Here is a 13117-nt window from a genome sequence, read left to right as displayed (position 1 = left end):
AGGGAATTGTGTGTCTGAGGTCTTTTGTCTGTCTGCCTGCTTTCTCTGAGCTTTGGAGAAGTAGTTCTGCTTTCTAGTCTTCTGTTTCTAAGTGTAAGGACAAAGAGATCAGATAGTAAGTTATATGGTTTCTTTTCTTTGGTATTTGCATGAATATAAGTGCTGGAGTGCTTTGATTTGTCTTCTTTTTGAATAAGGCTGTTTATTCAATATTCTTTTAAGCAATTGACCCTGTGTTGTATCATCTTAATACAGAGAGCACAGTTGTATGTATTTTTCTTTCTTTTTATATAAAGCTTTCTTTTAAGACCTGTTGAAGTTTTCTTTACTTCAGGGAAATTGAGTCTGTACTCACCAGGGAATTGGTGGGAGGAAGAAATCGGGGAGATCTGTGTGTTGGATTGCTAGCCTGATTTTGCATTCCCTCTGGGGGAATAGGAAAGTACTTTTTGTTTCCAGGATTGGGAACAGAGAGGGGGGAGTCTCTGTGTAGTTTCACAGAGCTTGTGTCTGTGTATCTCTTCAGGAGCACCTGGAGGGGGGAAGGGAAAAAGGATTATTTCCCTTTGTTGTGAGACTCAAGGGATTTGGGTCTTGGGGTCCCCAGGGAAGGTTTTTCAGGGGGACCAGAGTGCCCCAAAACACTCTAATTTTTTGGGTGGTGGCAGCAAGTACCAGGTCCAAGCTGGTAACTAAGCTTGGAGGTTTTCATGCTAACCCCCATATTTTGGACGCTAAGGTCCAAATCTGGGACTAAGGTTATGATAGGCAGGGAGTTAGGGTGCAGGAGGGGGTGACGCCTCTAGCCGGGGGTGTGGGCTCCAGGGTGGAGCCAGAAATGAGAGGTTCAGGGTGTGGGAGGAGGCTCTGGGCTGGGGCAGGGAGCTGGGGTGTGGGAGAGGGTGAGGACTCTGTCTGGGGGTGTGGGCTCTGGGGATGAGGGGTTTGGGGTAAAAGAGGGGGTTCCAGGCTGGGGGGTGGGGCCCAGGGATTCAGAATGTGGGAGGAGGCCATGGGTTGAGGCAGGGGATTGGAGTGCAGGAGGGGGTACAGGCTCTGGGGCGGGTCCGGTGATGAAGAGGGGGCTCATGGCTGGGGTGAAGGCTTACCACAGGCGACTCCCAGTTAGTAGTGCTCCCAGCCAGCAGGTCCAGATCCTAAGCGGGGGACCAGGAGGTGCCTGCAGGCACCGCCCCCTCCAGATCCCATTGGCCACAGTTCCCGGCCAATGGGAGTGCGGAGTCAGCACTTGGGGCACGGACAGTGCGCAGAGCCCCATGGCCCCTAGGAGCCAGACCTGCTGATTGCTTCTGGGGTGCAGCATGGTGCCAGGACAGGTAGGCACTAGCCTGCCTTAGCCTCGCAGCACTGCCAACCGGACTTTTAAAGGCCCGGTCAGCGGTGCTGACCAGAGCCACCAGGATCCCTTTTCGACCGGACGATCCAGTCAAAAACTGGATGTCTGGCAACACTAGCTGAGAGCCCCAGCTCTTGGAATGATGATCACATCAGAGTCTAAGCTTTCATCTGAAAAAAAAAGAATTTTCTAGCCCTTGTGGCTGAGAAAAGAAAATCTGGCAATATGAACTGAGTTTAACTGATGCAACAATGTCTGCTAAATCTGCAAAGAGCCTACAGGTAAAATATTCCAAAGTGCCTAACTGCTTTAGGAGCCTAAACCCCATTTTAAAAACTAAGTTATGCTCACAGGAGCCTAAATCACCTTACAGCAGTTGTTCTGGAGGAAAAAATTCAGAGATGATAATTCCAAGAGCCATTTTTCTGTGGGTCCCTGCCACCACTCCAAAGGACATGGTATGTGGCAAGAGAGAAGAAGACAGTGAGCCTGGCCTACTCACCCAAGCAGATACACTCCAGCCACAGAGGTGAGAGTGCTGGACATCCACACCCTTCTGCCAACCCCTATCTCTTTGGAAGAGGAGGAGCCCTGGCCACTGCTCTTGCAAATGGGGGAGGATCCATGGGGCGGGGGTCAGAGCTGTAGGGGTGGAAACTGTGTGCACCTAAGGCCCCAGGTTGCCTTAATCCAGTCTTGAACATACAGATTCCAAAGTACTGAAACTACTGCATTAAAATAGTCTATTTAGACATGTTCAAATGTAAAACCATTTAAACTGTTGACTAGCTGGAACTCTCAACTTCAAACATTATTTACACAGGTATTTCTCATTAAAACGTCCCTTTGCTAAAAAGATCAAATAAAACAGGCAAAGCAAATTGTAAATACAATACCTTTTTCAATTAAATTAGCATTCAATATATTTTAAAAAAACACAACAGGCAAATTCTCAATGAAATTTTGGCTTAAATAAGCAAGATCCAACCTGATTGACCATAATTTTCAATGTAGTACTTTTTTGCTAATGAAGTCACACTGTGCAAGCTTTATGGATTTGACGCTTTGGGTTCTGGTACATTAGTAAGGCTACGTCTAGACTACCCGCCCTATCGGCGGGTTAAAATCGATTGCTCAGAGATCGATATATCGTGTCTCATCTAGAAGCGATATATCAATCCCCGAGCGTGCTTATATTGATTCCGGAACTCCACCAACCCCAATGGAGTTGCGGAATCGACAGGGGGAGCCGCGGACATCGATCCCACGCGGTGAGGATGGGTGAGTAATCCGATCTTAGATATTCGACTTCAGCTACGTTATTCACGTAGCTGAAGTTGCGTATCTAAGATCGATTTCCCCCCGTAATGTAGACCAGCCCTAAGAGAGTACTGCCAACACATACTTCTTTCTAGTACTCTTCCTTTACATTTCTCTCATTCACTGGGACTCCCTGACAAAGTCATTCACAGAGAAATCATTATCATTACCATTGGTAATAAGCTCTGTCCAACACAACAAACATGTTTCTTCTTCTAGAGGCACTAAATGTACAATAGCTCATTAAAAAGTGAAAGATACACAATTACCAATGACTATACATTTCCTGTGTAGTATATTTCATACTACCTGTAACACTGTTACACTATAGCAAAAGTCAAGCTGTTTTTCATAGTCTTCATTGAATTTTCATGGTGTAACCTCTCAAGAATTTGAAATCAGATCAGATTGAAATTTATCATAAAAGCAAACAGCCTAATGTGTGTGGGTTGTTGTTTGTTTCTTTGTTTTTGATTGATTGGGATGTTTTGTTTTGTTTTTTGAATGCTACAAATGGTTTCAGATAATAGGTGACAAGAACATGAAAGAATGTCACATCGTTGCCTGCAATGTGTGGAGAAAGATTTAAGAAACCATGTACTAAGTAGAAAAACCTTTCTAAATGTAAGGCTTTAAGCAAAAATTCTTTAAACTTTTAAATATTTTTCCATTTGTGGCTGTGTTTGCTAATTATCAAAGCTATACGATGACCTTTGACTTGTCTTCGCCTCTACATTGAGTTACGTTATGACATCACTGCAGGATCAATGGATGCCACCGTTGTGGGATTATGGTTTACATAATTTTCATTTCCATAGCAACAGATTGGTGTCCCAAACAAAAAGCATGACTGACTTGCAGGATTACACACGTGGAAATTAGGTGGAAAGTTCTGACTCACAATTATTTCTGTGTGTGTTTTGCAAAGTGCTAAAGCAAATGACCAGCCAAGTATATAAAATATGAGTAGTTATTAAAAAATGAATGTAAGTCCAATTCATTGTCTTTAGGAAGCCTAATGTGGAAAAATCATTTTAAATGTCCAACATAGTAAAATTTAAAAATTATCCACTAAGCATGAAATATACAATAGCTGCACTTGGTAACATTTGTATTGTCTCAACATTGTATGAATCATCACCTCACAATTCCACAATGCTGTTGATGAAAAAATTACAAAAATTAAGTTGATTGATGCTGTTATGACTTCATCAAGTACACTCGAAGCACTGCAGTGTAAACACTACAGCGATGGAGGAGGTTCTTCCATCGCTGCAGTGAATCCACCTCTCTGATAGGCGGTATGTAGGTCAGTGGCAGAAGTCTTCTGTCAGCCTAGCAGCATCTAAACTAGGGCTTAGGTCAATTTAATTATATAACATGGGTTGTGAAAGTTTTCATAGCCCTGAGCGACATAGTTATGAACATAAGAATGGCCATATGGGGTCAGACCAAAGGTCCATCTAGCCCCATATTCTGTCTTCTGATAGTGACCAATGCCAGGTGCCCCAGAGGGAATGAACAGAACAAGGAATCATCAAGTGATCCAGAGGCATGAAAGAAGGAACAAATACTCAAAATTTCATATGAAATCTTTCATCAATCTATTCTGAGGAACCACACATTTCATTTTCCAGGATATTTCTGAAATATGGCCACTCTCTCACTGAAAACTTGCAGATTTCTGCATATGTCCTATGTGAATAAATTTTAGTTCGAAATGTTTCATTCAAAAATAGTCCACAAAATTGGACTTTTCAATATTTGAAAAACCATGATTTCAGGATTTTTGCATTTTTCACATATGCCTCTAATTAAAGTGATTTTTAATGTCTAAAAGAAACTAAATGTTTCCAGTACAGAGCTAAACAGATCATATCATCAGAATAATGTCACATTACACTACAAAGAACAACTAGAAAGAAATTCAGTAAAACACACCCCACTATGTTAAGTTTATGCTATGGTTGATACAAGCCCAGCAAAGGAAGAAAATTCTGGTTGCCAGCTGGCACATGTAGACTTGAAACCAGCCCTTGATAAGTGACAGAGTACCTAGCGTTCTCCAACTGATGGCTCGATCCTACCTACCCCACTGAAGTCAATAGGAGTTTTGCAATTGATTTTCATGGGAGTAGGATCAGACCAGGAGACAGAGTTCCATGCCAGGTTACTTAAACTGGGTACGAGCAGGCTATAAGATAGCATAGCTTGTTCATTGCATCTACACAATTAATTCTAGCCAATATCAGTGAATATTGCTACTACCTGAGATTAACACTGTTTAGATATAATTGAGTTTAAGGCTAACGCGACAGCATTAATTCAAAATATCCTCACTCTCCATTAATTTGTCAAGACAAACATTATTTTAAATAGTGATCTGTGCTTAACAGTTTTATTTTTAAAAGTCCCCACATTTTGGCTGATCATAGTCTAATGATCTTGAAATCTCATTATTAAGTCCCACCGAAAAAGCCTGGACTTAATATAGCTCAATTTATTGCTACTTAGAACTTCTGATAGGACAATAATCTACACTTAAGACAACAAAGGAGTAGCACAGTTATCCCATCAGATACAGCATCAAAGTTGCAGTGCAATGAAATTGCTTCCTGCAGGGGAACTGCACTTTGATTTGACAGTCAAGCTCACTGGCTGTCCAGATGCAATATAACAAGCTGCTTCAATTGACAGTTGCTTTCACATGACTAAATAAATACAATAATTCTAGACTGACTGTATTAAAAAAATCTTCCATCTCCGTAAAGCATCACTAAAGCCAAACCTGTCTATAACAGGCAGATCTGACAAAAGCTTTTTTCCCCTGCTCTTTTTAATTGAGTTGATAGGCATTTTGTATAAATGAGTGAGGTATTAAAATCTGTTTGGATTCTCTCCTTTAATATAATAGTTCATTTCCCTTATAAAATCATTAATGGAAAATAAAGCCCTTTTTGTTAGCTCTAATCTTTCTCCTTTGCGAGAATGCCAGAGGCACTTCATTATGGATCAGGTCATGAATATTACTGCTATCATTTGTAATGTGTGGCAACAAAGAACTGAGATCATTTATGTAACAATACTCTGTTCTCCCTTTGAGAAAAGAAGGTAAACAGTTTGCACTGATCTCCAGAACAATATAAAACTTGGTCCCTTTGAAGTGTTTTTTTTTTTTCCTTTTGATATTTACAAGTCCAAGTTTACACTATCAAATGATAGCACAGTGCTAACCTCAGAAGGTTAGAGCTGCCATGGAGTTTAATAAAATCCTATCATTTCAGGTCAAAATTCTGTAACTGTGTCCACTATATCTGCCTGAGTGTTATAAAACATCAAGTATATAGGGTGACTGGGAAAAGTTTGCAGGCATCAGCCTTGCAAAAACTAGAAATCAATGTGTCGCACACATTGTGGTACTACCACCACACTGATGGTACTAACGCTGCACAAAGCTGGGTTGGATTATGGAAGAGTTAAAACATTTACTAGATTGGCAGCTGCAATAGAAAAATATTGACATTAAATTTACAGTAAATCTAGCAATCAACATTCTAATTCAGAAAAATGTGCCTCATTCAGGAGTACAAATGTATATGCTTTTCCATTGGTGGGTAATTCTGTAGAGTTATATGACAGCTTTGCCTACTTGAAACAACAAATAAAGTAGAGAAAAGCCTATCTGTGCTTTATACTGTTTCAAAGGAAGAGGTAAAGAATGGATACCGATCAAAGGAATTGTTTGTACAGGATTACTGTTCACAATAAAGCCTTCCATACCCTTAGTTTCAAATTACAAAGTGCATGAAACCAGTCCATTATTAGAAAAGCTTGTTTCCAGAAAAATGCATAGCATTAAAAATAACACATTATTGGAAGGTACTGCCTTCAGAATGCCCAACTTATTTAACATCAACCGATAACAAAACTTCAATTGGTTCTAATTTAACAGTAAATGGCAGCTGTACAATTTAACTCAACCCATGTTAGCTAGCCGTTCCCAGTGATACACAGTGTTTACTTTAGAAGTGAACCTCTTTGCACCATCCAGGTGCTTTAATGCATGTAGCAGAAAGCTCCTTGAACCTAGGGTGGTAGATGCTGTCGGCACAGAACAGTGGACTGAAATCTTCAGAGATCTTTCCTCTGAATAGTTTGAATTCTTGAGCAGTGTGCAGAAGAGTGTCTGATATGCTAAGTTTGTCTAGAAAAAGCTTTATTAGGATGCTGGTGCTAGTTATTCAGGCCTTGGCTACACTGGCACTTTACAGCGCTGCAACTTGCTCGCTCAGGGATGTGAAAAACAACCCCCCCGAGCGCTGCAAGATACAGAGCTGTAAAGCGCCAGTGTAAACAGTGCCGCAGCGCTGGGAGCCGCAAGCTAAACCCCATGAGGATGTGGAGTACGCGGCAGCGCTTTGAAGTTTCAAGTATAGCCATACCCTCATACAAACTTTGAATCTCTGATTTTTGGGGAGCCAGACTACAGCCCTAATCTTTGATTCAGCACTAAATCTACTTTTCCCAGGCTTCACAAAATATTGCCTCAAATAAGCTTAGCCTATATTCATCTTTCAAGGAGAGTAGAATCATCTTATTAAAGAATGTTACAGTGGAATTATATTAGCAGTACAGTGTTTGACAGATCCAGGAGTAGCAGGAAGGAGAGGGAGAGGGAATGACAAATTTTCTCTAAGCCTAAAGGGCTTTTTTAAAGATCAATTCATGTTTATTTGCCAGAAAAGTGGAACCCAGTTCACTATTGTTTCTCTAACTTTATCTCTATTTTGCTCTTTAATTAAAAAAAAATAATTGAAACATATGCTGATAGTAGAAACACAGTTCTTTCCTACTTAGCACCCCAGTTCAGGAAAGCATTTAAGTTCTGTCTGGAATAGTGATGCTTTTAGGCTAATACTTAGTTCCATACCTTTTTCTGTGTAATTATAGCACTTCTAAAGACAACAAAAGAACTGGAATGTTTATATTTGTATTTTAGAACTCTGAAAATTACATGGAATGGGCTCGACACTCAGAATGCACGAATTATAAATACTTCGGCACTGATCCAACAAAGCACTTAAATGAGTGCTCTTATAGCACTATACCACATTATTTTGGTTTATAATGCATCCACTGAACCATGTTTCATTTGTCTATTTAATTTTTCCTTATAATCCCCTAGAAGAATCCCTGTAATGCTACTTTCAAATTATCCCAATACATATAGACAGTTTCAATAGGAATGAACAATATGGCTTAACCTGTCAGTACTCAAGTGTTTAAAAGAAGAAGACAAGGCTTTGTAAGCATCCCAAAACTACCAAAAGCAGATTTTTTGGGAAGAAAGGGTGCTGACACTCAAATTAGTGAATTGACTTATTGATAACCAAGGTGGGTGTCTTTTATTGGACCAACTTCTGTTGGTGAGAGAGACAAGCTTTCCAGTTACACAGAGGTCTTCTTTCAGTCTGGGAAAGGTACTCAGGGTGTCACAGCTAAATACAAGATCAGACAGATAGTTTAGCATAAGTAGTTAGCACATATTCTAAGGGAGCATTCAAGTGAAGTGGTCCCTTAACATTCCTGCAGTCATATGACAAAAAGGGGGGTTAGTGGGTTACAGAAAAATCTGACAAAAGACCAAAAGAAAAAAAAAATCTACCCTATCATCTGTGGTGAATACTCTTCACAAAGTGATCACTTTATATCTGACCTCTCAGTCCTCATACTCAACAGAAACCCGCACAACATATTGAAAATACAAGCCTGGGAGCTTAAATTCATAACTTTGCTAGACACTAAAAATCATGGTCTAAATATTGTATTTATGGCTTATGACAACAATTTGTAACCCACTAACCCCCGTTAGTCCTATGACTACTGGAGTGTTCAGGGACAACTTCACCTTCAATGGTCACAGCAATACGTAATTAGTATGCCAACCTAGCTGCTCAACCGTGCATTTAGCTGTCATACTTGATCTTTTCCAGACCTGAGGAAGAGCTCTATGGAGCTCAAAGACTTCTCTCTCACCAACAGAAGTTGGTCCAATTAAAGGTATTACCTCACCCACCATGTCTTTCTAAGATCATGTCTTCACTACATAGGAATGGCCCTACTGGGTCAGACCCAGGGTCCATATAGCCCAGTATCCTGTCTTCCGACAGTGCCAGGTGCCCCAGAGAGAATGAACAGAACAGGTAATCACCAAGTGATCCATCCCCTGTCACCCATTCCCAGCTTCTGGCAAACAGAGGCTAGGGACACCATTCCTAGCTAATAGCCATTGATGGACCTATCCTGCATGAAATTTGTCTGCTGCAGCAGCATTTAACATGGCTGTGTAGTTACGGCACCAGCGCTGGGAGAGCGCTATTAAAAAACCCACCTCCATGAAGGGAGTAGCTACCAGCACGGCTCCCAGTGCTGGTGCACTGTCTACACTGCCACTTTAAAGTGCAGAAACTTGTAACACTTGGGGGAGCATGTGAGGGGGGGGGGAAGTGTTTTTTTCACACCTGAGTGAGAAAGTTAGTGCTGACACTGCAAAGCTCATACCCTGAGACTGACTGCTCCAACGCTGCACACTTATTGATAACCATACTTTTGTAAACACAGTTTTATAGAAGTGCTATCAGTTAGACACTATCTTCTAGATTGCTCAGTTGTTTATGGATTTGCAGGATTTAAATTCTTCTCTAATCCTAAATCCCATGCATGAAACAAGACACACTAGAAGACGTTGATTTCATCCAGTTACAGCCATTAAGGGGTCATTCGGTCATGCCACAAGCAAGTATTTCTTTGATTGTGTGTCATAAGCCTGACTCCAATCCAGAAAATAAGTTCTCTAGATGCTTAAGCTTGTGTTCAAATAGTTCCACAGCTCATTTATGGACTCAACACAATTAGTACTAGATCTTCTTTTTCTATTACACATTTTTCTTGCATACAGAATCTTTATATGCTCTATTACTGTTTAATATGTTCATAAAAGAAATATAAATACCATTAAGAATGTAGTGCTCCAAGAGTAATTGTAACACATCTTCTGAAGAGGTTGCATAAATATAATATTTTCTATCTGAAAGTTTCCCTTATGTCCGAAAAGATCGCGTTCCTGTTAGAAATGTTCACAATTCATTCACATACAAAAACTTGGAGAAAAGTTTTGAGTTGTGGGGGGTTTTTTGTTGTTGTTGTTTTTGTTTTTTTAAACTGAAACTAATGGTGACCCAGTTGGTCAAGATAGGTTTTAAGGGAGCACTGTTTAGCTGCTCTAGACTAAATATACTAAAATAGAAACAAAAGATCATAAAAGCAAGCAAATTTATAGGCAGTTTCAGGAAAGAACACTGCAAAGTACAGTGAAACTTTCTTACAGTAAGGAGTTTTTCTTCTTCTTTTCACCAGAACTTCACTTTAAGCAGAGGTTTACTATGGCTCAGATCCTGCATAGAGATTTGTCCATGTAGCATCCCACAGACTTCACTAGAACAAAAATGCAGGTCACTGTTTTCAGAATCACAACCTATGCAGAACTGCAGTTGGCATGTTGCAGTGCATTGGAACAACTTGGGAGTTTCACTCTCCTTTGAGCTTTCACTATTTAATGGACTAATGTATTAGTTAATCGACTTGCGCTATTTATTAAGACTTTTAATATGTTCTCACATGACCTTCTCATAAGCAAACTAAGGAAATGTAGCCTGGACAAACCTACTATAAGATGTGTGCAAACTGTACTCAGAGAGAAGTTAATGGCTTGCCATTAAGCTTGAAGGGCCTATCAAGTGGGGATGGGCAGAGATCTGTGTTCAGTCTGGTTCTATTCAATATTTTCATTAATGATTTAGATAACAGCAGAGTGTACGTTTATAAAGTTTGTGGATGATACAAAGCCAGGACGGGTAGCAAGTGCTTTGGAGGACAGGATTAGAACTCAAAATGATTTTGACAAACTGGAGAAATGGTCTGAAATAGGATGAAATTCAATATGGATAAATGCAAAGTATTACACTTCAGAAGGAATAATCAATTGCACAAATATAAAATGGGAAATGACTGTTTAGGAAAGGGTACTGCATAAAAAGATTCTGGAGCTTATAGTGGATCACAAACTAAATATGAAACAATATAATGTAGCAAAAGAAGCAAACATCATTCTGGGATGCATTAGCTGGAGTGTTGTAAGGAAGACACAAGCAGTAATTTTTCCACTCTACTCAGCACTCATAAGGTTCTGGAATAGTGTCCAGTTCTGGGCACCTCACTTCAAGGAAGATGTGGAAAAACTGGAGATAATCTGGAGAACAAATAAGGCTTAAAGGTCTCGAAACCATGAACTGTGGGGAAAGACTGAAAAATTGGGTTTGTTTAGTCTGGAAAAGAGAAAGTGGGGAGACACAGGATAAGTCTTCAACTTTATAAAAGTTGTTATAAAAGAGGAGGGTGATCAATTGTTCTCCTTATCCATAGAGGACCGGACAAGTGATGGGCTTACTTGGTTTTAGGTAAAACTTCCTAACTGCAGGAGTAATTAAGCACTGGAACAAATTACCTAGGGAGATGGTGAAATCTCAGTCACTGGAGGTTAAGATAAACACCTGTCAGGGATAGTCTTCTAGATAATACTTAGCCTTGTCTCCGTGCACGGGACTGGACTAGAGGACCTACCAAGGGCCCTTCCAGTCCTACATTTTTATGATTCTATATCTGAAATCACTTTTAAAGCTGGTTACATATCTAGCCATTTTACAAAACTTCTTAAAAATACATCAACATTTCAGAAAGAGATCCACACAAAGTCAGTTCAGTCGCATCAGCAAAAATGCCACACAAATCAAGACGACGACATAAGTAAAACACTAAGACTTTATTAAAAATCCAAAATTTATTGCAAATTGTACTTTGCTTCCCTCCTTTCTTCATTTTTACATGATTTATTGATATCCATGATTTTTTCACAGATGTATTTGTTGACTTTGGAGAGTCTCTGTGCAATTTCAGTTTCATCCACAGTTTCTTGTGCTATTCTGTCATACAAACATTCTAGGGAAAAAGGTAAGAGAACAGCAGTTATTTTTAAGAAAAGAATTTAGCCCTGGGCTGGAAATCAGCACAGCAAATAAAACATGCTCAAGGTACTACAGAGCCAGCACTTCATAAGCAACTTGTATATTTTTTTAATTCAGTGTTCTATTGTACAATAAAAGGGTTCTCCGATTCATTGGTTTGGTCCCTTTTATCTGGCACAAGTTTAGGCTTGCCATGTTTGAATCTTTGTAGGGCACAATAAGTTCACAAGTTATGATATTTCACTGGCCTCATGAGTAGAAATGGGGATAAATCCAAACTCATATGGTGTCACTCCTACCCTCTCTGTCATCAATGCCAACCTTAACCCCTTCATTTGTCCACATCTCCCAGAACAGTCTTAGAGCTTTCTTCCAGACGACATGGAACACCCTTACTGAAAATGATCTGTCAGGCCACTACCCTTTCCTCCTTCAAGTCACTTCTAGCGTCACACCTACAAGACATTAGCCAAATAATAGTGGTTAGGAGGAGCAGCAGTAGGAGATACGGGACATTTATTTCACATTTTTTTAAAAAATGTAGTATACATTAATATGGCTATATCTTGGTTCTACATCTCTTCCCAACCATTTGCATGTTGTTGGTTTAATAGATTGGGGTGGAAGCCATCTTGCTTTGATTTGGGGCAGTACTTTGCATATTGTGGGCTCTGTTCTACTGGAATATAAATACAAAATAATAATAAAATCAAATCAATGAGGTCCGTGGGAGCTGAGACCACTCTCTACCATCCCCAGATGGCACTTAGCAAGTTGCAAGATCTAATGTTTTTCTGCAACGAATCAGAGAGATAGCTCCCTACTTTCAGCTCCTTAAAATCCGGTGTGCATTTTGTTATGTTTTATAATTGAAATAATTTCTATTGCGGGACAGGCTACTAGTAATAAATATCTTCCAAGATTGATTAAACAGTCTCTGCTTTGCTTTGGCTAGTAATCAATTTTAGCAGCCATCTATTGCTTCACATACTAGAAAGCTATAGAGATTATTGCTTAATTAACAAGTTTTATAATGTTGCTAATGCATCATATTAAAAAGTTATCAAAATTAATGCTTTGTAGCTCATTTTGAAGCTGCTCAGAAGTTTTATGAAAGGTTATATTTTGCATTAACAAGGTTTATAACAGTGCTCGGGCATCAGACTTTTTATAACTTCTGTATTATATACTACACTGTAGGGATTTTTAAGCAGCAAGAGATGTTAGCCACCTTAAGGGCTAATTCTGTCTTTTTAACATGTATTTTAAACAAACTATTCTCGGACTAGAAAATGGTGAAAACATCTGAAACAATGTGAATTTTATGGACTCTTCACTGGAAAATTTATTGGCTATTACT

General features: G+C 39.6%; 2 protein-coding genes across 4 annotated transcripts in view; both read right to left on the bottom strand.

Moving 5' to 3' along the window:
* The window catches only part of AGBL4 (AGBL carboxypeptidase 4), a 1420515-nt gene that overhangs the window by 509580 nt on the left and 897818 nt on the right, over positions 1-13117 (bottom strand). The gene's annotated exons all lie outside the window — the stretch shown is intronic.
* Positions 11537-13117, bottom strand: part of BEND5 (BEN domain containing 5) — a 49498-nt gene continuing 47917 nt past the window's right edge. For both annotated transcript variants that reach the window (XM_050961699.1, XM_050961700.1), the window contains one exon: positions 11537-11731. In XM_050961699.1, coding sequence (XP_050817656.1) covers positions 11574-11731 — 158 coding nt within the window. In that variant the 3' untranslated portion in view covers positions 11537-11573. The remainder of the gene's footprint in view (positions 11732-13117) is intronic.

The sequence above is a fragment of the Gopherus flavomarginatus genome, chromosome 7 (assembly GCF_025201925.1).
Source record: "Gopherus flavomarginatus isolate rGopFla2 chromosome 7, rGopFla2.mat.asm, whole genome shotgun sequence".
NCBI classification, from domain to species: domain Eukaryota; kingdom Metazoa; phylum Chordata; order Testudines; family Testudinidae; genus Gopherus; species Gopherus flavomarginatus.
Note: the sequence above shows the minus strand (reverse complement) of the source record. Positions and strands in the feature narration are given on the sequence as shown.